Raw genomic sequence first — 23,111 nt, 5'->3', positions numbered from 1 at the left:
AAACTGCCCGAGAGAATATACTCTTTATGTGAATGACATTTTAAAAGGCTTAACAAATGTATGTGTGACGCTGTAGAAACATTTCATGCAGTGTAGTAAACAGCATGTTCTTTTACTTTCAGATCTCTCCATCTAATCTTGAGTGTCTGCAGGGGTCCTACACGTCATTTAAAGGTGCACGATGTCACTATGCGAGGGGTTCTGCACCGGTTTCATGGAGATGCTGTTGCTCTGCTAGAATGTTCCACAGGATAGCATTGATCTTTCCTATCTTGTATATATAAAATGTATTTTTATAGCTCAAAAATACCTTCAAGTAGAATGAAGTAATTTCAGCGATAGAGCTCCCCCTGCAGCTCCCTTGTGGAAATACACTATTAGAGAACAGACCAAAGAGTATAAATATATATATATTATATTTCATCCCTACTGACCGCCAGAGGGCGGTGCTGAGGCACTGAATGTTCTCTTCGCACATGCGCAGTTCGAGTAGTAATACCAAATGAGTCACACCTGTGACCCTGGATGGCACCCCAGAGGTAATATATTCCCCCGCCATCCATCACTCCGTTCTCAGAATCTTCTCACGAAACCGCAAGGATTCGGAGTGACAGAGCGCCTGTTCATTCATAGAACCGTAGTTACATATGAAACTTTCGTTTTATACGAGACCTTGGACACTCCAGGAATGTTATGAATGACCTCTGCTCTACCTATGTCACATATACTGCTCATGATCAAGCAGGAAGTAACATTATACTTACAAAATTGGAAAACAAGGTAACATTTTTTTAAATTTGGTTGTTTTTATTGCAATAAAAGTTTAATTCTGGTATAGTTCCAACTTATAAAGATGACATGCTACCTCCAGAAAGTTAAACATTGTTGCTTTATCCTGTCAGTTGCACTTTAAATTGTCTTGTATTATATTGCAGTGTATTGTACCCTGGTGATTAAATTGTCTTACATATTTGTGCAATGAATATATACTTAAGATCCCCTCATTCTACACTGTCTTTAACAGACGGAACATTTCCCAAGTATAAATACAAGATACTCGGCCTTTAGAATAACCTCAGCCATTGTAACTCAAAACTAAGCTGGCATCTTTTTCTCTCATCACAAGCCAAATGTCAAGATGCACTTTGCATGTGCTGCCGAGGATCGCCAGCAGAGGGCAGAAAATCACCACAAACTCACACCAGATTCCAGTAGGTTTTTTTATTCTCTCAAGCAAACGTCACATCATCTCAGCCACTCTTAAAATGATTAAATACACTCCAAAGAAGATAGGTTTGTCTCTCTACTCACACACAGATAACACGTGTCATAAAGCTGTGCCCAAAACGACATATTTTGGCCTGTCTGACTTTTTTTAAACTGTTTGTTTTCTTGTGGAACCTACGAACAAACAAACAAACAAACAAACAAAGAAAATAACAAAAACAAAGTCAAAATGAGAAAATGTAGCACCTTTTCCAGTCACATGATGCTCTGACTGGCATAATGTTGATATAGTCCTAAACAAAAAACAAGTTACGAGTCTCCAACATATCTGCTGCTCTCGTCGTGAACATAAATAGCAGAGAAATGGCTTTTTTATAGTGAGCACATCCTTAATACTAAGGCACGGCTTAAATAAAACAACACATTGAGGCGTGCAGAGAAACGTGACCTTCCACCAGCAGCCAGTGTCCACACAGTTGACTCGTGATCACAACACTGAGAGAATGTACGTTTGACCATTGAGTGCTACTGTACGCACAATGACAAAGTAAAATCACACAAATCATAAAAAGGGTGAAAACAAGTCTCTTTATGTAAAATATAGTAGTTTTGAATGATTGGTTAGTAAGTTTGTTATAGTTAGACGTCCTAATTCCAAAAAATGTTGAAAGATTTCTCGCAGAAAGGAATAATAAAGGACTTTTTGATTACTTTGGAGAATACAATTTAACATTCAACCTTTTAATAATATAAATGTCTTCCTAATAAACTGGTACTTTTGATAAAACTGTAATGCATTATGGATTAATCAACAAATACTACATAATCTGACATGATATTTGATATGTGAATAGTTCTTTCTTTTCTAAAACTAAATATGAGGAATTCAGATTGAAATCGCAATTCCTTCATAACATTTGGTGGTAAATATTTTTATTTATAGAATTTAAATACTTCTGCCAATAAATAGTCTGCTTGTCTAATTAAATAACTAGAGGGGGATTGATAATAAATAAAGCAAAGAGAAGCAAGACTGCTTTTTCTTCTGGGCAATGTTAGCAAACGCTGACAGATACTTCAGTGGTAAACACTTCCGAGCTCCAAACTAAAGCCAACACAAATACTAATGTGTGGACGTTTTATTGTTTTTAAGATATGATTTGTAAAAGCAATCTCACCCTGTTTCTTTTCTTTCTTTTTTTTTTTTTTTATACTGGATTCATTCTCGCATTCTTCTCTTTTGTTTACAAGGAGCTCTGATGCGTGGCTCCAGAACAAACAATTATCGATACAAATGTACAACGGACAGTAAAAACGCTGTCAACGACGCTTCTTACTCTGTACACTACAAAAACACTTCTTTTTCCTCTATATTTAGACAAATTAATTCGGGAGGTACAGAGATGTTTTTCCCACTGCCAATGAGGTATCGAAGGAGGTCAATATCAAGATGTTAAGGCAAGAATCTGGCCAAGTTTACCCCCAAAACGTAAAGAAATCTTGCATTAGTTGGTGTCAGTTGAGCAAATACTGTGTAAAATATATGTATTCCAATTGCAGTAGCAGCATGTAGCGTTGTGAGTAAGATGTCAACCCATGCGCGTAGCGGTCAATATCTACTTTTCAAATAAACGCTGAAGTAAGACGCTGTAGTGTATTTACAAATGCTGAGGGAACATGTAAAAAATAGTGGCCGTGTTGTTTTTTTTTTGTCTTTCAAGATGGCGGTTTGCTGAAAGTAGAAGCTCAAATCTACAAAACCCAATTGCGATTCCGATTTGGAAAACATTCACAAAAAGCCTTTGCGGTTGTGGTCTGTACAAGGATATGGCATTGGTTTGGACGCGGCGGACGGAAGACGAAGCGATTTCCCTGATGCCGCGGTCTGCCGTAGCTGGGGGCAGGGGGCGGGGCATAAAGGTGCAGTGAGACAGTGGTTATCGCGCGGGACTGGCCCCGCCCTGATGCGAGCTTTCCGTGGACGTCCAAAAAAAAGGTCCGTTCTAAACCCCGAAATCAAAATCTTCTAAGGCCACGATGTTCACTGAAGAAAGTACGATGTAAACACTGGAAAAGAGGAGAAGAAAGGTTGGATTTCGGTCGGTATTTGTCGAAACGGATCTGCAAAGTCGTCGTACTTTATGACGCAAGGCATCAGCAGCTACTCCCGGCGCTCTGTTTAGGAGGCGACCCGCTGTTTATCTCTTGGTCGTCTTCATTTTCCTCCTCGTCCTCTTCTTTCCAGCCTCCGAGGTGCACAGGGGTGGGCATGGACAGGCTGGTGCTCAGACCACCTGCCGATCAGAAGAACACAGTGTTAGTGGTCACCAGGGAGTTTACTTCATTTCATTTAAGGTCTGTGTTTTTAATAACAGTACGATTTTTTAATTCAGGAAGTAGGAATAATGTTGAAAAGCCAAATCATAGCTTTCATAAAAATAAAATAAATTAAATCAACATTTGCTTTGGGAGCAATATGAAATTTTTAATATTGCTAACGTTCAGATTTAATTTGGAAATGGACAGATTTGAGGGACTCTGGACTAAATGCGACACTTGTTTTGGACTCTTTCTTTTTTTAATTTACTTTGATCTCTAAACTTTTGAATTAACTAACACCTGGAGACACATTGAGACTCACCAAAATAACAACAAAAATGTACCTTTTGTGTTTTTGGTGAAAAAACGATGACATATATACAGTACACTCAGGATGTCTTCAAGCGGCTTCACTTTAGCTGCATTTGAGTTAAATTTAGTAAAACTCTCACATTCCTGGGGCTTTCACAAACAACTAATTGATTAATCCAAGAATAATAATCACTCGACTTATGGATGAGTAAAACGAGCGTTAGCTGCAGCACTATTTGTTCTTCTGACCAGTACAGAAGCTTTGTGCAGCCATCCAACAATAATAATAATAATATAGTGCATTCTTCCAGACAAATGTGAATACCAGAGTGATGGTGAGAATGAGGATGAAGATCTCTCATTGGCACCGGGTTCTGCCAATGTCCTGAAACTCTCTGTGACTGAGAGTTCTGCTGGTGGAGCTGTAGGACAGAGCACAGAACAATCCTTCATAATGGAAACATAGACAAATGTAGATAATATTGTGCAAGAGTATATTGTTTCCCCCAAAAAAACATGCTAAAGAAAGGTTAAGGGGTATAAAGTGATATTTCTACACTTTTGTTATTTGTTTACAGATATTTCACATTTGTCTTACACCTTGACTACCGTGTTTAAAGACATGTTTTACAGTTTGGCTCTGTGTAAATGTGAAAGGATGTGTACGGTGAACTCGCCTCGTGCATGTAAATGGCGTGGAGGCTCATCTCTGCCGAGGCGAACTCCGACCGCAGTGCGTTACTTCTCCCGTGGTAGTCACTGGCCGACATACTGAAAGAAAAGGTTGTCACTTGTTTTACGGCTCGCCAATAAGATCCTTCTGTCGTCGAGGTAGGCGCCATAGCACACACTTTATCATATTTGTACTTTACCTAATGCTCTACCAAACCAATGCGGAACATTTTAGGTGATACATTCTTCCTTTATAGTATCAGTCGTAGGCACGTCACGATTTCAAATTTGAGCGATTTAAAAATGATTCACGATTATTAACATCAAGACAAAAACAACAGTGAAATCCAACATTTTCTTTCCTCTTCTCAATGTGTGACATTATGAAGTCAAACTTTCTGAATGATTCATTTGACACAAACAGCAAGATAAAAAAGCACTTTACATTAGGTTTTTTTGGCTGAGCAGAAAGGACTTCTTCTAAAATCATCACATTTATTTTAATTGAACTAAAAAATACCTAATTTAGTTAGAAAAACAAAAAAAATCTTCAAAAAAATTTCACAATTTTCTTTTTGTTGTCTTTTTACGATTATACTGTAACCTAAATAATCACAATTAGCGATTAATCTGATCATCTTGACATCCCTAATCAGTCGTGAAGTAAACTAAACAATTATGAGCGTTTGTGTCCATAAGGTGTATTGACACAAACATGGTTTAATTCTGCAAGTGTTTTAGGGTAAATATTAACATTAAAAAGACCTCAAATATACTATTATGTGTTAAACCCTTTAATCTTAATTAAGGCCCTGTTTTAAGGTTATTTTCTGTTAGAATTATGCAACTTCTCCAGCCACAGTCTCTCTGGCCCGTGTGACTGGGGCTGTGGTTTGTACCTGTCGTTGTTGGTGTGGGCGCTGTGGTACATGGTGCTCTCTGGGTGGATGGAGGTGGGCAGCGGGCCGTGGGAGCGCCCTCTGCTGGTGTGACCGTGGAGCTGCGAGGAGGACAGAGAGGCCAGGACGCTGGCCGCAGCAGAGGCGGCGGTGCTGGGAGGGATGAAGCGGTGCTCACGACCCTGAAGTCCAGACGCCGTCAACATGGGGTGAGCCAACACACTGGCCAGGAGGTTATCAGGCTGCAACAACAGTTTAATATGAGCAGTCAATACAAATGTGCAGTATATTGCTTTGTAAAAACCTTTACAGCTTCACTTTTGACTTTGATTGTGCAAATTGAATAAGAACTTTATTTCATTGGCGGTAACAGGCGGTGTGGGTGCGGTGCGCTCAGGGACTCAGAGCGAGCAGAGCTTTTCTAAAGAGAAAACTTTTTAAGAAAAAAGAAAGCTTTTTTTGAAACTAATTGTACTGTACATAAAAAAGACAAAATGACTGTTGTGTTTAAAAAAAAAAAGAAAAGAAATTCTCTTATGTTGATGTCTTGGATAGGGGCCATATGACAAAATATCAAAGTATAATTGTTCTTTTGAAGATTTACTACACAAAATTAGACTATAGGGTAATTGTTTAAAAGGTAAGCCATTGAAGGGGCACATATTATGCATTATTTGTAGTGTTATTGGCCTTTAAACGTGCTCCAGTATTGTTGCTTTGGCATCTCAGGTTTTAAAATGAACCTTAAGACAACTCCAGGTATGTTTTTGATATTTAAAAGCTCAAAAAAGCTAAATAATAAACAAGAATAAACTAAAAATAAACTTGGTATAGAGAGATTCTTTCGCAATAGTGTAATTAATTTAACACATTGAAGTTCAGCACATTTAATTCACTATAATGATAATAATGAAAACAACAACAGAGAGATGCTATTTTTGGTCAATATTTCTCACCCCTTTGATGCCGTTTAGATTAATTGGTTTATTAGTTGTCAAGTTGTAAATGTAAAGCATTTCAAAGTCTCCTACATGCAAAGTGTAAAGAGTGCAAGTTTCTACAATGTGGTCTCACCCCAGTGACTCCGGACTCGTGGGACTGCAGCGAGGTGCAGAGTGGGGCCTCGGACATAAGCTGCTGTGGGCTGGGGCCGGTCAGTGCGTCGTGGTGGACCTTCTCCTTCAGGTGGCTGATGAACACGGAGCTCTCCTGGGGGGGCTGCCAGCGCGGGTTCTTTATGGTGAAGTGCATCAGAGACAGCTCCGTTTTGCCGTTCTCTGCCTGCTGGTAAATGGAGGCTTCTGTCTGACCCTCGGACATCCACTGCAACATGAACGATACAAACGTTAGAACTCGAGATGTCCAGATGATTAAGTGAATCCACTGTTGTGATTATACAACTGTTCATGCAAATACAACAAACTATGTCAAACTAAATATTGCAGTGTCCCTTGATTACAATAGCTGCGTACCAAAGACATAAAGAAGCCTGTACTTACTGTGGGGTTTCCATGGCGCCGGATGTCCATCTGTGCAAAGGAGCAGATGTCTCCGACTCCCACCACCTCCACTGTGAAGTTCCTGAAGAAGTCGATGATCTCCAGAGACTTGTTTCTCAGGTGGAAAATCAGGATGAAGGGCGTAACGATGGGACTGAGCAGCTCCTCCAGGATGAACACCTGAACAGGACAGTCATATTTAAAGCTTCTATTGTGCTGAGCATTTATTCAGGCTGTATTTCTTCAAGTCAAAGTCTTATTGTTTGGTTTATTGGAAAGTTAATTTTGCTGCGGTGTGATATGAGCCCACCACTCCTCCTAAAGACCGACAGCAATTCTGCGAGAACAGTGTAATGAAGAATAATGACTCTGTTTTCCACAAATGCAGCAGTAATTCTGCTCTTTCAGCCTGTTGCCACGGCTCAGGTGTAATTCCCTTTGCTCATCAGTGAGGTGCTTACTGCTTTGTATTGGAACAGCTGTGCCACCTCGTCCCGGGTCTCACTCTTGTTAGCGTGTCCTCTCCAGTGGTCGGGCATGTAGTGAATGTGTGCCAGCACACACTGCAGCAGCTGCTCAGGGCACCACACCATATGCTCATCTGGGATGAAGGACCTGGCACCAGACACGGACAAAACAGAGATGACATTTAACACGTTCAACAGCAGGCAGCAGGCAGCAAATAGGGGCATTTTCAGGGGCGAAATTTGAATATATTTTCAATTTATTCTTCATCAAAGCGTTATTTGAAAACTAAAATGTTTTTTTTCACTTTTCTTCCTTTTTTGATTCTAATTTGACACTTTTCTGGCACGTAAAAAGGTTTAATGTGACAATAAATAAATATTGATAATAAAAAAGATCACTACAAGTTTTCTTTTTCACAAAAATACACATCAAGACAATATAGAAAATAATTTGAATATTCGCTAGAAGTTACTTTTGCCCGTTCTTACCTGGTTACCGTGATAACCACGCCCAGCACAGTGATAGCGGTCAGAATGTGTTGCACCGTCAGGACGTCCTCATCGTAGACAGTGAGCGCAATGAGCACGGCCAAAACCGAGCCGGAGAAGAAGGCTACGTTTTTGGCCAGGACTGTGAGCAGAGGCGAGGTGAAGGAGTTCATGTATTTAGACGTGGCTTTGTACCCGCGCCCCAGTCGCCCGTGCAGTTCATGATCCAGTTCGTTAAAATGTCTGAGGTACAAGCGGCCGAACAGCGACCAGCGCCTCGCCCCGAGACTTCCTGGTTCTCTTCTGATGATTTCAGTGTAGCTAAAGAACGCATAGAGGACTTGCCACACCAGGATAAACGGGCAGAGGAGCAAATTGGCCAAACCGATGAGGAGGATGACTCGACTGAGCTGCTGCGCCAGTTCTAGCCTGTTTCCACTGCGCTTGTATTTCGGATGGAGGTTCCACTTGTTTTGGAAAAGCGAGCCAGGACCCCAGAAGAGAATGAGTTCGAAGTTGTACTTGAGGCCCTGGGTAAGGAACACAACATTACCCAGCAGGGGGAGCTGTAGTTGCACTGGCAGCAGAGACTTGTTGATCATAGCCACCATGTAGTTCTTGAAGCGGAGGATGCGGTGGTAGATGTCGAGTTCTGTCAGCTCCTTCTTGTGGATGCACATCTGGTGTTCCCGCTGCAGGCTGATGAGGCGGTCCTGAACCTCCTGCCAGGTGAAGTTGCATAGTTCATCCTGGGGAAATGAGAATGAAGCAAAAACACATTACAACACACCCTATGTTCCCATGACACAAGCTCTACTAAAAAACAAGTCCATGTCTAGCCGTAATTTAGGCCTGATATACTGTAGTCGTCCCGGTTTAGCTCTAGGTGTACTTGGAAAGCCAAATATAATCTCAAGTGGTACATTTTTAGACCAGCTGAGGTAAACATTGTACATGAATAAGGTATAAAGTGACATATAAGTGTCATTGCCCATAGAACATCAGTCTGTGTAATGTCTTATCTTATCTTATTTACTAAAGTAATAAGGAAATGAAAGGTTAACAACGCCTTCTCATCATTTTTTCTTACCATTCTGATTTTCAGTGCCTTGATATAGAACTGCCTTATCTCCCAGTAGCTCAGGATATTACAAAATACTTTGATGAGTCGATAAATCCAGAATATGGCCGCCATGATGAGAAGAAATATTATCCAGCTGTCTTCTTGAATCCTGGAGACAAACAGAAGACTGTGGTTATGGAGGTTTAAAGAACACAACAAAGTGACAAACAGCATGTTGGTCAGAATGTGACAGTCACATAATGTTACCACAGCCCCACAGTGGCTTTACCACAAGGGAAAAATAAGCTTTTTAGAATTGACTGCTTGGAGTAAATGGACAGATTAAAGTCAGGGTTTCATGTTTTTCTATCTTTTTGAGGGCGAGAGAGCCAGTGGTTATTTTTATGCAGTTTTATGTCAGTGAAAAGGCAGTATGTGAAGTTTTGGAGAAACAAATAAAAAATTTAAATAAAGGAATCGCTTCATCCATGTCATTAATACATACAATTCCAAACAAACTGCGTGGAAACCGCATTACTTTTGTTTTTACAGTTTAAATAATTAATTTAAGAAAAGAAATGTGTTGTTTGGTGCATGTTTATTGTATAGGTAACAGTTATAAAACCTAAGAAAACTGGTAAGCTCTTTGGTTAAAGCGTAATTATCTATGTTTTGGTGAAATGAGTAGTCTAACATGTCATATACACACATAGTGATAGTTCAACGTGCTCTGACAGACAAGGTGTTTTTATTTGTGTCAATAAAATATTGTTATATCGTTATAGCGTGATATGAAAGTTGGCAGTTTTCGATATTGTTGGCTGCTGTGTGGACATCGAGTATCTTTCCGCATATTTTCCTAAATTATTTTGTGACAGCGTTCCAATTCTGTTGCTTGTGTGAAAGTGAAAGGAATTGTTTGTGCAATACATTTGACATATTCACTGTTTTGATGATTCAAATGAGTGTATTTCATATTATATTAGTGCAGGTAGAGGTTTAACAAGCAAAAAAACATAATACATAATATTGTGCAATTGACTGATTATTACAAAATCGTGATATAATCGTATTGAAGGCATTATCAAGTGTCACATCAAATGTAAACGACCTGAATAATTTACACATTTTTAAAAATATGTTTTACACTGTATCTCCACTGCCTGCACTGCAAGGAATTAGAGTTCACACTGACCTAACTCAGTATGTAATCCACACTAGTAACTCACATGATGATAATAATAATAACGGTCCACCCCTGAAGATGAGTCTCACCAAATTTCAGGTTAATAGGGCTGACGCCCTGGGAGGAGTTTGTGAAAGTCTAAAGTGTAAACATGTTCTGGCGATTTCCCCATTGGAATAACATGGGAGGTTTTGGTCATCGCTACGGCAACGCCATAACAATTATGACATGGGTCTCATTGACTTTTTGATGGGGATGCCAAAATTGAGTTGTGTGTCAAATTTCATAAAATTTCGCAAAACTAAACGAGGAGGAGGAGAAGGAGAAGAAGGAGGAGAAGAAGAAGAAGAAGAAGAAGAAGAAGAAGAAGAAGAAGAAGAAGAAGAAGAAGAAGAAGAGGAAGAAGGAGAAGAAGAAGAAGGAGAAGAAGAAGAAGGAGAAGAAGAAGAAGGAGAAGAAGAAGAAGGAGAAGAAGAAGAAGAAGAAGAAGAAGAAGAAGAAGGAGAAGGAGAAGAAGAAGAAGAAGAAGAAGGAGGAGGAGGAGGAGGAGGAGGAGGAGGAGGAGAAGGAGAAGAAGAAGAAGAAGAAGAAGAAGAAGAAGAAGAAGAAGAAGAAGAAGAAGAAGAAGAAGAAGAAGAAGAAGAAGAAGAAGAAGAAGAAGAAGAAGAAGAAGAAGAAGAAGAAGAAGAAGAAGAAGAAGAAGAAGAAGAAGAAGAAGAAGAAGAAGAAGAAGAAGAAGAAGAAGAAGAAGAAGAAGAAGAAGAAGAAGAAGAAGAAGAAGAAGAAGAAGAAGAAGAAGAAGAAGAAGAAGAAGAAGAAGAAGAAGAAGAAGAAGAAGAAGAAGAAGAAGAAGAAGAAGAAGAAGAGTGGGTCCCAATTTTTGCATTACATGCTTATATGCACGGAACATGCAAGAGATGGGGAACGTATTCGTGAGCTACTTAGCGCAAACGAGTGCTTTATATGGGGATGACGACCAATGTAAAGTGCTCGTTTAGTGCGAACTTTTGCACGGGCTTCGCCCGTTTACAACGGTAATGTTCCATTTTCCTACAACTAATTAGTATGCACGGGGCGTGCATGAGTGGAGGAGTGCGTTAGTGAGTGTTTGGAAGTGGGCGAGCGCTTCGTGCTCGATTTCGTGCGCACTACGTGTGCACTTTCGCAGCTGTGCTTTGCACGGCCTTACGAGACTAATAGGCCTCTCGCCAGCTTGTGGCGCTCGGGCCTAATAAATACAAATTAAAATAATAATATCATCATCATCTTAGGCTAGTAGATTAAATGCACCTTTCCGGATTGTCGAGAATGCTGTAATAAAAATAGTTCATGACAAAATAAAGATGGAAAATAAACTGCGTGTTTTGCAAAAATATAAGACAAGGACGAGCAGACTATGTTCTTTGGGCTGGTGAAGTGTCAGCTTGCTGTCCCAGTGCAGTCATCAGTGTGTGACGCCGGCATGACAGTTTTACCTCAGCAGAGCTATCAATTACACGTTTCTGTTCCCTGAAGTAAGCCCAGGACACATCGCACTGAAATACCTTCCTGTGGATAACTATGAGCCGTCGGGAATGTTGCAATCAAGAGCAACAGCACTAAATATGAAATAAACATCCCGTCAGGAGAGTGCAGCCACTGGAAATGGTAAATATGTAGTGTCCAGACCTCACTCAAATGCTCTGTTCAATAGCATACACAGTTTTTTTTTAATCTCACAACAATAAACATGTACTTAAAATATGGCTGGACAGTTTAGCAATCAAACCCTGATCTACCAGTAATCCCTGTGACAATAAACAATTTGGATTAAATTGTAATTTTGTTTTCTCAGACTTTCCCCCGTCCTCCACTCTCCTGTGAGTGACGGGTGGATTTAACCAATCACAGTAAAGTATGCAAAGACTTTAGAAAATAATCTGATTGTGATTTTGTAGTGCGATTGCTATTAGATTTGCGATATACGTTTTAAAAGTGAGATATTTTTTGTTCAGAGTGCACATTGTAAACAACTCCAGAAGCATTAATATTTGAGAGAAGACAGAATATATGAAGTGATTGTCTTGTAGTTTCAAGACAATCCCATCCATTTCAGAAGATGTTTGCAGAGGTCTAAACTAAATGTACAACAAGATTCTACAATAAACATATTTTGTTTGTATTTGATTGTGATTCATTGTGCAGCTTACAATAGTTGCCTCCAAAAGACACTAAAGATATTAGTAAATTGTGATCAAATCCAAATTGAGAAGAAACCACCCCTAACATAAATTTAGTTAGATAATGAGAATATTTCCATTTATCTATTTATCTATAATCGAGACAATTTATTTGCTTCATTGACGTTGGTAAAAAGGCAAACATCACATGTGTATCACTTTTAATTAAACACTTTCACGCTTTTTAGTAAATAAAATACAGATCCACAATTTTGTAAAGTAATTTTATGTCTCCATTACTGAAAGAAGAACGCTGTCACTGACCGTATCTTAATTGGCGTATCATTTTATTTTATAGGCTAACAAAATGGCCCGCGGCTAGATTAATAGGTCACTGTCCCACTTTTCCAGCCTGAAAATGTCCTGTCCTGAGAAAGCTCTGTCATGTAGTCTGAAAAATATCCCATAGGAGTTAGAGGCTGGTGATTACAGAGTATTAAGTCAGCCACAATAGACCCATGCAGAGCAGTGTCTCTGAAATAGCTCCTTTAATGTCCCGGAATGATAATGAAGCTTTGAACTGGCTCAGGAGGCTAATTATAACTACAATCACAAATCTATAATAGCAATATCTTGAGTATATTTACCTCTGGGTGCACTGCTGGCTGGGAAGGATGGCGTCAGGGAGAGTTACTTTGTTCCGGTCCATGGGGTTGTGCCCTGGTTCGGTGTGATTGACGGGGCGGTTAGCGAAAAGGACGTCATACTCCACGCAGTTTACCAGGAACGTTGTGAATGTGACGACGAAAAGAAACTGACTATTTGGGTCAGAAAAGAGACATAAATTGGACAAAATTAACAACACAAACACTTAAAAAAAAACAACAACAACATTGCATAACATTATGAATGATAGCGAAAAATTACTCGTAAATTGTTCCCAAATAAAAAGCAAAAGGTGGCCCACAGCAGGGAATTTTAATTGCTTATTAAATAAACGGATATATAATAGCATGCTACAATAGGAATGCAGGTTAGACTATATATTTCACTGAAACTTAGTGACTGTGATTAGCTTTTAATGTTGGGCATAAGCAGCAGATGTGGCATATAAAGAGGTAATTTCATAACTGTTATCTAACTTTATCTATAAAAGGTAAACAAGGGCCAAAAACCATATGAATTACACAGTAGTTATGATTTGACAAAAAACAACACCTTTCATTTGTTAAATGATTGTTTGAACTGTCTATCTGTCTGTATTGATGACATAGAGAGCGGGATTCTGTTTTAGAAATTCCTCTCATTTTTATTTTTTAAATTTCTTTCTCAAACTGCAACTTGACTGATGTAAAACTATAATACATATTTGCCACAGGTGCTGCACCACCAAACACCTGAACGAAAACATGCCATATGCACTTTAATGGCATTAAAAAAATAGGACTGATAGCTATTTTTACCATAACCTAATGACTTAGTAAGTTATAGAGTTAAGTTATAAAACCAAGTTATAAAACTTGTTACACAAGTGGGATTATTAAAGATAAGAATCATCTTGTTGAGCTGGTTCATATAGAGTCCCGGAGCAATTTGGTCTACGAAAACAACTCTTGGCACATTCCCAGAGTCATGTATGTAGCACATGGGAGCTGCAAACTAGTGGGGTGACCAAATAAATAAATAAAGAGTATACTCACACAAGCTCAAAAAACTCAGTCAGTATCATACAAGCGAATCCATTCTTTTGATGGAAATGATAGATGTAGATAAATTAGTCAAGGAAAACATCCACCAGGATACAGGAACAATTCTTAACATTCTTATCATTATGTGACCAGCTTTAGGAAATCAATCTTTCAAGTTAATATGACATTAATAAACAACCAGCACTTTTATATTAAGATGTTGTTTTTTTTAGTATCACGTGAATGGAAATAACATAATTTTCATGATTTGTTGATTACTGGTATAGTTTTTACTTCTTGGGTTGACATTGTGACTTGAATAATCATAATTATCAATAATATAATCTTGACATCTCTGAGTAAAATCAAATCATAAGTTGAAAATCTCGTAAAAGGATATCCTAGTGAAGAAGTTGTCCAAGTTCTCGATGTGGTTCCATGAATCTGAAATGTACAATTGCACAATGAGACAGCTGCCATTTTACACAGAACCTAGTTTGATCACAACATGCAACTAAAGTTAGGAAACACAATAATACATCCAAAATTCTAGAACGGAGGCAAACATAAAGTGGAACATAATATGATATAAATCATGGTGAAAGGTGAAATTCGGATTAACTTAACTTAAAATAAAGGCGGTTTAGGCAAATACTTAACCATAAATTATACTTTATGTGAAGCTCAAATACAATTTTGAGGCATGAAAAACAAAAGTAACTGAAAGCTCTGTGTTGCAATCTCGTATTACTTTTCGTTATAAATGGTCAATATGTAATAACTTAAAATAACTACTGGTGAGTTATACACATGTTATTATACATTATAAGCTATTACCTTTGAGGCCCTCGGGCACGTGTAGCAGCAAGTCTTCCTCTCCTGGTGGGGAGTCTTCCTCCAAATCCTCTATTCTCTGATAAACCTGATACTCTTCAAAGTTTGCCATTTTCCTTACATTCTCAGGACCGATTCCTAATAAATCTACTTTTAATAAACACTGTCTTGTGCTATTCTAAAAGATTTGCTACATTTTTGTCGCAGAGTGCCTTGTAAACGTAGCAGCAGTTCATATTGGGGCAGCTAGGGCTAACGTTAGCTCGCGGCTAGCAGGCTAGTCAGGCGGAGACACATAACAATAACAGCGTAATAACACTGGACGTCTTGCAAACGGTTACAAAGCTAACTAACGATTACAGCAGACGATTCACAAATACGTATTAAAACACGTCAATCCACGCTAACCCACGATGCTTGGGGAATGATTCAGCCTCTCTTGTAACGTTACTCAGGGTGACACGGTTTTGTTTTGTTCGCGACTTGCTCCTCCTCGGTCCATCTGCTCAGTTTAGTGTCGTTTGCGCTTCGCCGTCACTGCATTCTGGGCGAGATTGTGGCGGAATGTACACGCTGTTTGGAAATCGAAGCGTCGTTTCTCTGTTCAAGCTCTGCCGAGGTCAAGCAGTGTCCAAAATACACCATCCTCCCGTGCGCGTCCACTGTTTTTGTCTTACACAAACAAATGTCAACAAAACACAGATTGCGTCACTTCAGGTATGAGATAACGTCACATCCGGTATGTACGCGGAGTTGTTTTTTTAACAGTAAAATTAATTATCCCATGTTATAAATGAGTCAAATTATCCCTAAGAAAATGTGTTGTATGTTTTCCAAGAATTTACATAAATAATAAAGACAAAATGTAATACTTTGTGACAGAAATGCACTCTGGGTCAAAGGCAATATGGCAGCCCGCGGGTTTGCGGTGGATTACAGAGCTTAAAGACTACTACTGCTTTATTAGCTTGTTATCGAAGAAAAGGGGAGCACAATGATTCAACTACTGTGCTGCCGTATCAACTCGACCTGTCCTGCGTTATTACTGCGTAGAAGCAGTAGATCGGCGGAGTTTTGCAGGTTTTCACGGTATGTGTGTGTGACTGGGGCTAATGTGGCTACAGCTGACAGGGAGATCTGCTGCTGGACACATCACAGGGCAGGACAGGACAGGGGAATCTGCTGCTGGACACAGCATAGGACAGATATAGCCTATGAATCAAATGCAATATATGATGACCACTTAAATACTTTGTGGACTGTTTCCCAATCAAAATATATAGTATTTTAATTTTGTTTCACAATGGCAACAGAACTAATTTCTCATCATTCCGAAACCTTTGGACAGGAATGTCGAGATTAGTCAGTTCATTATTAATAGCTGTGATTATTACATGTAAAGTACTTATAATATCTGGCTGTCAGTGTGACTATATCAACGTTTCATTCAGAAAGTTTAATTTAATTAAGGTAGACTTGTGAAAGAAAGCAAATTAAAGATTACAGTGCTGTTTGTGAATCATGGATAATTGTAAAATTGTGATGATTGTCTCACAATTTTGTGACTTTCTGAAATCAACCTTTTGATTAAAAAGTATAATTGATGTGGGTAAGAAAATAATCAAATTTTTGGTCTGAAATTAATATTTTGTTACCACAAAATGGATTTTGTACCCTATGCAACTATGCAAATCGATATTTTTAATAATGTTGTTGTATTAAGCCTAGTTTCAAATATAAATCGACCAAACTGTCAATCCGTGTATAGTTCACACTTTTTTTTCTTATTTTTCCTGAGCATGGATACGCAGATATTACTAGACCTCCATGATTCTGCCATGAAAAGAACCGCATCTTAAAAGTGCTTTAAAGTATCGGCTTTAAACAATCCATATGGAACCATCCCCACTGAGGCTGTATATGATCATTCATGCATCTGCTACACAGGTCACGCACGTCTCCAGAACTGAACGTCTCCTCACTCCATTCCAGCAATGCAGTCCGTCACTTCAAGAGTTTGGCCAGGAAAACCTTCCAGCAGAGTTCTCCCAAGACCCCCAGACCCTCCAGATCTGCCCTCCGCTTCCTCCTGGCACCAGCTCTACTCACAGTGTCCGGGCGAGTGTTTTGTAAAGTCGCGTATTGTGAAGCTGACGTCAACAACAATAAAGTATCAACAGCAGCTAAAGACGCGCCTGAATTTAACTGGCATCTTTTCTGGGAATTTGTTAAACCTCAGTTTTTAGCTCTCATCGGGGCTGTCGTGGTGAGTGTCAAATTGTCAAATACAAAAAGAGAAGCACAAGTTGTAGAATGATTGATTGTGTTTCTTCCCAGCTTGCATTTTGTGCTGCTCTTCTTAATATCCACATCCCCTTGATGCTTGGGGATTTAGTGAATGTTGTGGCGCGATATCTCAGAGAACAAGCGGGAAACTACGTCCATGAGATAAGAGTTCCTGCGATGAAACTGCTCAGTCTGTACGCGATGCAGGTACGGTGGTGTTAAAGAGGCCGGCAAAGATGTGTCGGGGATAAAGGCAAAGATGGAAGGGAGGGAAAAGTACATGAATAAGAGGAAGAGAGACCTGTAGTACACGGCAGTAAAAAGGCTTCTGTGCAGGATAATTTGATACATGGTATAAATAGGTTTTTTTTAATCAGTTAAATGATTTGTAACATTTAAATATTTTTTTTAACATTTTTGATGGGAGAAACAGTATACCATATATACATTTTATATTAAAACATTTATAAATGTTTTAATATTTAATATATGTTCGTCATAAGGCGCTGGTACAGCTGGCAGCCCGGTGTAAACGCTCTCTCTTATGAAATTTCCCCATGTGGGACAATAAAGGAATATCTTATCTTATCTTATAAAATTGCTGGTATTTTAGCTGATAATGTTTGTTTTTCGAGATATTTCAAAATTAGAATATTGAGTGTCCATACAGTAGTGTGTTTAGTGTTTTTAAACACTGTTTAAAAATAGTGTACATTTTGTCAATATCAGGACTGCACTGATTCATTGGAATAATTGTGGTAGTTAAAATGATCATTATTTAAACAAAAAAGAAAGAAGGATGAATTTAGGATTTTGATCAATATTATACATATAGTTTCAGGTTTTTTTTATTTATTCAGTCAGAATATTTTACCTTAATCTGATTAAAAATGTATGTAAAAATTCTCATTTAGAAATACAAATAATAATGTACTAGTTGACCAATGGAACAAATAATCTAGTCTACTACTAACATAATTGTTAGTTGTTGCCTTAGTCGATATAACTTACCCATAATTCAAATTCACATATCAATAGATCACCTCATAGATTCCATTGCAGTTCATTTTGATTAAATTAACCAAAAATAATTGCATGTATACTGCTGAAACAATTCTTGCATATATTTCTTCTTGTTGTACCCGCTAACCCTCCACGTAAACAAATGCTCATGCAAACTCATAAATGTCATTGAGTTATTTACTGGAAGATGGGCTCATTAATCATAGTCTGTGTGCAGGGCTTGCTCACAAGTGGCTACATCATTCTGCTGTCGCGAGTGGGTGAGAGAGTGGCGGCCGACATGAGAAAGACTCTGTTCTCTTCCTTACTGAGGTACTGGAGGCTTATGTTCATTAAAATACACACAAATGGGACAACGGCTGCACTACAAATACCGTATATACATGATTGTCTCTCGCTTGCTGTAGGCAGGATGTGGCTTTCTTCGACGCCAATAAAACCGGGCAGCTGGTGAATCGCTTGACTGCCGATATTCAAGAATTCAAGTCGTCCTTTAAGCTAGTTATAGCTCAGGTAGTATGAATCCGAGTTGTTTTAAGAAGATTTAATGAATGTTAACACACGTTCACGTTTGTTTTCCGTAGGGCTTGAGGAGCGTGACGCAGACGGTCGGATGCTTCGTTTCTCTCTACCTCATTTCTCCCAAACTCACTGGACTCACTGTGGTGGTTCTGCCCTGTTTGGTCGGGGGAGGAGCTCTCATGGGGTCACTGCTGAGGAAACTGTCCCGAGCGGCCCAAGAACAGGTGTTATTCTGTTGTTTAAGTATAGAAAGTATTAGAGATAGACCGGTGTTTGCACTTTTTTCTCCAGTAGATGCCGATATTTAGTTTGAGCCGTCCTGCTGCCTAAAGATTACATAAAGTTTTTATTTGAACACTTTAGCGTGAAGTTGGAACTGCACAAAACCTGTCCAGTTTGTAGTAAAACAGGTATGTTGTCATTTAAAATTCATCATCATTTGGGGAAAAGAATCAAAATCTGTCAAAACGCTTATCTGCCGTCGGTTTCTCTGGATTCAGAACAATTGGTATCGGCATCGGCAATGAAAAAACTCACATCAGTCTTCTCTAGAAAAAGTATCCCATGTACAATCTCATGTGTAAATGTTATATTTGTGTTTTCACCCAAAGGTCGCCAAAGCTACAGGTGTCGCTGATGAGGCTCTTGGCAATGTGCGCACAGTGAAAGCATTTGCCATGGAAGACCGGGAGCTTCAGTAAGTAACTTTTTCTCATTTGAAGACTAACTACATACAGTATTTACTCATACTTTGTCATTTTCAAGATTATATGCCCACGAAGTTGACAAATCCTGCGAAATGAATGAAAGTCTTGGTAACGGAATTGCCATTTTCCAAGGACTTTCCAATATTGCACTGAATTGTGAGGATGTTTTGTGTTTTTTTGTGGAAGATCTGCTGTGTATTGTGTGAAAATGCTAATTGTGTTGTTGGTTCCTGGCATAGGTATTGTACTAGGAACTATATTTGCAGGAGGCACGTTAATATCCAGCAATGAAATGTCCCCTGGAGAACTCATGTCATTCCTGGTGGCTTCCCAGACAGTACAGAGGTACAAATCACTTACAGAATACTTATTTGTCTTCTACTTGAGCTAATAAAAATGCTTTGTTTCAGGTCACTGGCTAGTATTTCTATCCTGTTTGGGCAGGTACGTCACATTTAAAAATGTCACATCACTCTTTGATTGGTGACATTTTTGTGAGCGTGTTAGAATTATTATATCGAATATGTTTTGTTTTTCTTGTAGATGGTGCGAGGAATGAGTTCTGGGGCCCGTGTTTTTGAGTACCTTGCTTTACATCCCACTATTCCAATCAATGTGGGCGGTCGCATCCCATATCATTCACTCATCGGGAGAGTGGACTTCATGAATGTCTATTTTAGGTTAGTTTTAATTTGTGTGTTATAGTTTTCATTTATTCAATTTAATTTTGAATACACATTTTATTTAGTTTAGTTTAAAATAACTAATTGATTTTATTTATTTATAGTATTTAAAAATAGCCTAAATAACCCTAACCCAAAAATATAGAGCATGACCTGAGAGCACTACACAAAACAAAAAGAATTCTAGCAATATATAGGTTTTTAATGATATAATAACAAGATCTTAGAATCATATGTACTTTATCATCCTGTTTTATTATAGTGTTCAGCTAATGTGTAATCTTAATTGTCAGATAAAATGTTTTGCAGTCCTAGTGTTTCTTTGCCTTTACATTATTCATCAATGTTATTTGTGTTGTTGTCAGTTTATTGTCATTTACAAATACTGTAAACTCAACAGCACAAAACACGAGGAGCTTTAACTAGTTTTACTCTTTATTCTCAGTTACAAAATGGTTATAAAACATGTTTATAATTACAGTTACCCAACCAGACCTGGCCACCAAGTGTTGAAGAAGCTTAACTTAACGCTGCCGCCATGTAAAACTGTCGCCATCGTGGGAGAATCAGGTGGAGGTAACGAATCAATGAAGCGCTATCAAACTATTGCAAGATGATGTTATTTCACACTTTATTTTGAATTGTAGGTAAGTCCACTGTCGCTTCCTTACTGGAGCGTTTCTACGACCCAAACAGCGGAGTGGTTATGCTGGACGGACTGGACATACGGACACTGGACCTGGCCTGGCTCAGGGGACAAGTGATTGGCTTCATAAATCAGGTGAAGGAATGCTAATTGAATGCTAATCCTCTTGGGGTTTTGTTTTTCTTGAATTCCTCGCAGCTCAAAGCCTCTCTGTGTGCAGGAGCCGGTGCTGTTCGGATCATCTATCATAGAGAACATCCGCTTTGGGAAGCCCGAGGCCTCAGATGCAGAGGTGGTTAATGCAGCCAAGCAGGCCAACGCACATGGCTTTGTAATGAGCTTCCCAGACGGCTATAACACAGTGGTTGGTATGTGCATTCTGTAACCATAATTAACACTTGTCTCCCACTTATCATAATCAAGGTTGTGAAACAAATGCTAAAAAGTGACAGTTTGGGCAGAATCTCTTTAAGTTTAAATTTATTTATTTTTTACAAGGAAAAACCCCCCAAAAAACTCCAGAATATACTAATATAATATAGTTGGATGGACAGCAGGCTGCATCAAGGAAAGTATGAATTTGGAAGGAGCGGTGGACGTAAGAATTGTTTTAATTACAAAAATGTGTAAGCTAGATTGCTTACCACAGAGGATCCTATGGAAATTGTCTCTTGTTTTAGTGTAAACCTGTACATTTTGTATCCTGCAATTTTCACTTTGCCCCAAATCACCCTTGAAAAAACGGTTTCGATCTGAATGGATTTTTCACCTGGTTAAATAAATACATTCATAAATAACACAGATATCTAAATGTTTCAAGAACATGATTTAACACCCATGTCTGTGAATATTTTGCTTCTTGAAACTAATTTGTTCAACAGAAATCAGTCTCAACCTTTTTTTGCCTCATTTTTGACGTTACTAGTTTCATTTGAGCTTTTAGATTTCCCTTTCTTTGAATTCCAGGGGAGCGAGGTGTGACTCTTTCCGGGGGACAGAAGCAGCGCATAGCCATCGCCCGAGCGCTCATAAAGAACCCCAGCATCCTGGTGCTGGATGAAGCCACCAGTGCTTTGGACGCAGAGTCAGAGCGAGTGGTCCAGGAGGCGCTGGACCGAGCCACAAGGGGGCGCACTGTGCTCATCATCGCTCACAGGCTCAGCACCATTCAAGGAGCAGACCTGATATGTGTGATGAGCAATGGAAAGATAGTAGAGGTAGAGATATTGTATTTTGTATTTTATGTACTGGGCCGCACTCGGTGTAACTTTTCTAACAATTCTTAGTGTTAGAGATGTAACAATAACCTGAACATGAAGAAATTACTATTATTTAGCACTTTTATAAACAAATAATTCACACCAAAAGTCTCACATCTACAATTATGTCAGACAATATTGCAATACATATCGTGCCGTGAAATGAATATCGGGATAATATTGTACCGTGAGATTTGCATATCCTTACATTCCTACTGAGTTTATTGTAAAACTTCTGCAAAAACTAATTTAACTGAACCCGAAAATCTCCTGTCCCATTTTTAAGCCATTTCAAAAATGATTTTCAAGTTTAGTTTGTCAGTGGTTGTGCACCAAATGCCTTTCCTTCTGTCAACCCTCTACATTTCTCCAGACTTGGAGGCATCACCAGAATTCAGTGAGTTGTGACCGTTTGTGAGGTCAGATAGAAAGTAAAAGACTGACGTTTGGAGTTCACTTTAATAATCATACATGTATTTATTTTATTCATTGCAAATACACTGCTACCAGAACTGGCAGCAGCAAAGATTTGAAACAACTAATTGGATCTCCTTGATTTTATGATGGTAAAAAGTCTTGAAATTGACCATACGCTGCGAGTATAGGAAAACAAAATGAAACTGTATGGTCTTATTCCTCCAAGCCAGTTCCTATTACAGTTATAGCTATTAGAAGATTGAATTAGGTGGTGAACATCTAGTGGTGGTTTTCTCTGGTTGGATAGCTTGAGCTGGCCCTTCGCTCGTTCATTCATGCGCTTCTATCAGACACTTCTCTCTAAATGAACTGTAGACTTTAATTACCATCTCACGCATCTTGTCTCTTTTCAGTCTGGGACTCATGTGGAACTATTGAGCAAAGGAGGACTATACGCCGACCTCATCCGCAGGCAAAGAGCAGAGGAGAAGAAATGAACACACGTACGACTTGTGAAGTCAAGTGCATAGAAGTGTGTTGATCGTGAGACTGAACTTAATTCAGAAAGTGTTTGCTTAGGAAAAGGGTTTAATGTATCTTTGTCCTTTATGAGATGTATCGAATGAACCAAGGGGTGGAACAAACACTACTGTACAGTCTAAATTTCATTTAAGTCATTTTATTGTTATAGAAAAAGATGTTAATAATAAAGATATTTTATTTGGAAGATATTTTATTTATTTTATTAAAATTG

At 38.8% G+C, this 23,111-nt stretch overlaps 2 protein-coding genes across 3 annotated transcripts; one reads left to right on the top strand and one right to left on the bottom strand.

Moving 5' to 3' along the window:
• Positions 1–1,891: 1,891 nt before the first annotated feature.
• atg9b (autophagy related 9B) lies at positions 1,892–15,506 on the bottom strand. Its single transcript, XM_072441687.1, has 14 exons — positions 14,818–15,506; positions 14,381–14,424; positions 13,993–14,057; positions 12,940–13,110; positions 8,975–9,116; positions 7,885–8,633; positions 7,390–7,543; positions 6,929–7,108; positions 6,504–6,752; positions 5,430–5,671; positions 4,536–4,629; positions 4,184–4,280; positions 3,366–3,521; positions 1,892–3,294 (listed from the first exon to the last, which is right to left on the bottom strand). The coding sequence occupies exons 1-13, from the start codon at positions 14,924–14,926 to the stop codon at positions 3,382–3,384; spliced, it is 2,436 nt and encodes an 811-aa protein (XP_072297788.1). The 5' UTR covers positions 14,927–15,506; the 3' UTR covers positions 1,892–3,294; positions 3,366–3,381.
• Positions 15,507–15,700: 194 nt separating this feature from the next.
• On the top strand, positions 15,701–23,034 carry abcb8 (ATP-binding cassette, sub-family B (MDR/TAP), member 8). 2 transcript variants are annotated; one of them, XM_072441689.1, is made up of 16 exons: positions 15,701–15,903; positions 16,807–17,080; positions 17,152–17,307; positions 18,341–18,435; positions 18,531–18,636; positions 18,708–18,869; positions 19,257–19,342; positions 19,411–19,508; positions 19,592–19,697; positions 19,763–19,796; positions 19,896–20,032; positions 20,517–20,611; positions 20,683–20,816; positions 20,902–21,049; positions 21,648–21,898; positions 22,771–23,034. In XM_072441689.1, the coding sequence occupies exons 1-16, from the start codon at positions 15,809–15,811 to the stop codon at positions 22,852–22,854; spliced, it is 2,061 nt and encodes a 686-aa protein (XP_072297790.1). In that variant the 5' UTR covers positions 15,701–15,808; the 3' UTR covers positions 22,855–23,034. The 2 variants fall into 2 exon arrangements, with proteins under 2 accessions (XP_072297790.1, XP_072297789.1); XM_072441688.1 differs by having other exon boundaries at positions 15,702–15,903; positions 16,762–17,080.
• Positions 23,035–23,111: the final 77 nt, after the last annotated feature.

This window comes from Eucyclogobius newberryi, unplaced genomic scaffold, assembly GCF_026437365.1.
Source record: "Eucyclogobius newberryi isolate DKJ021-1_F unplaced genomic scaffold, fEucNew1.0.hap1 SCAF_12, whole genome shotgun sequence".
NCBI lineage: Eukaryota > Metazoa > Chordata > Actinopteri > Gobiiformes > Gobiidae > Eucyclogobius > Eucyclogobius newberryi.
The sequence above is the reverse complement of the archived record's forward strand: the minus strand, read 5'-3'. Positions and strand labels throughout refer to the sequence as shown.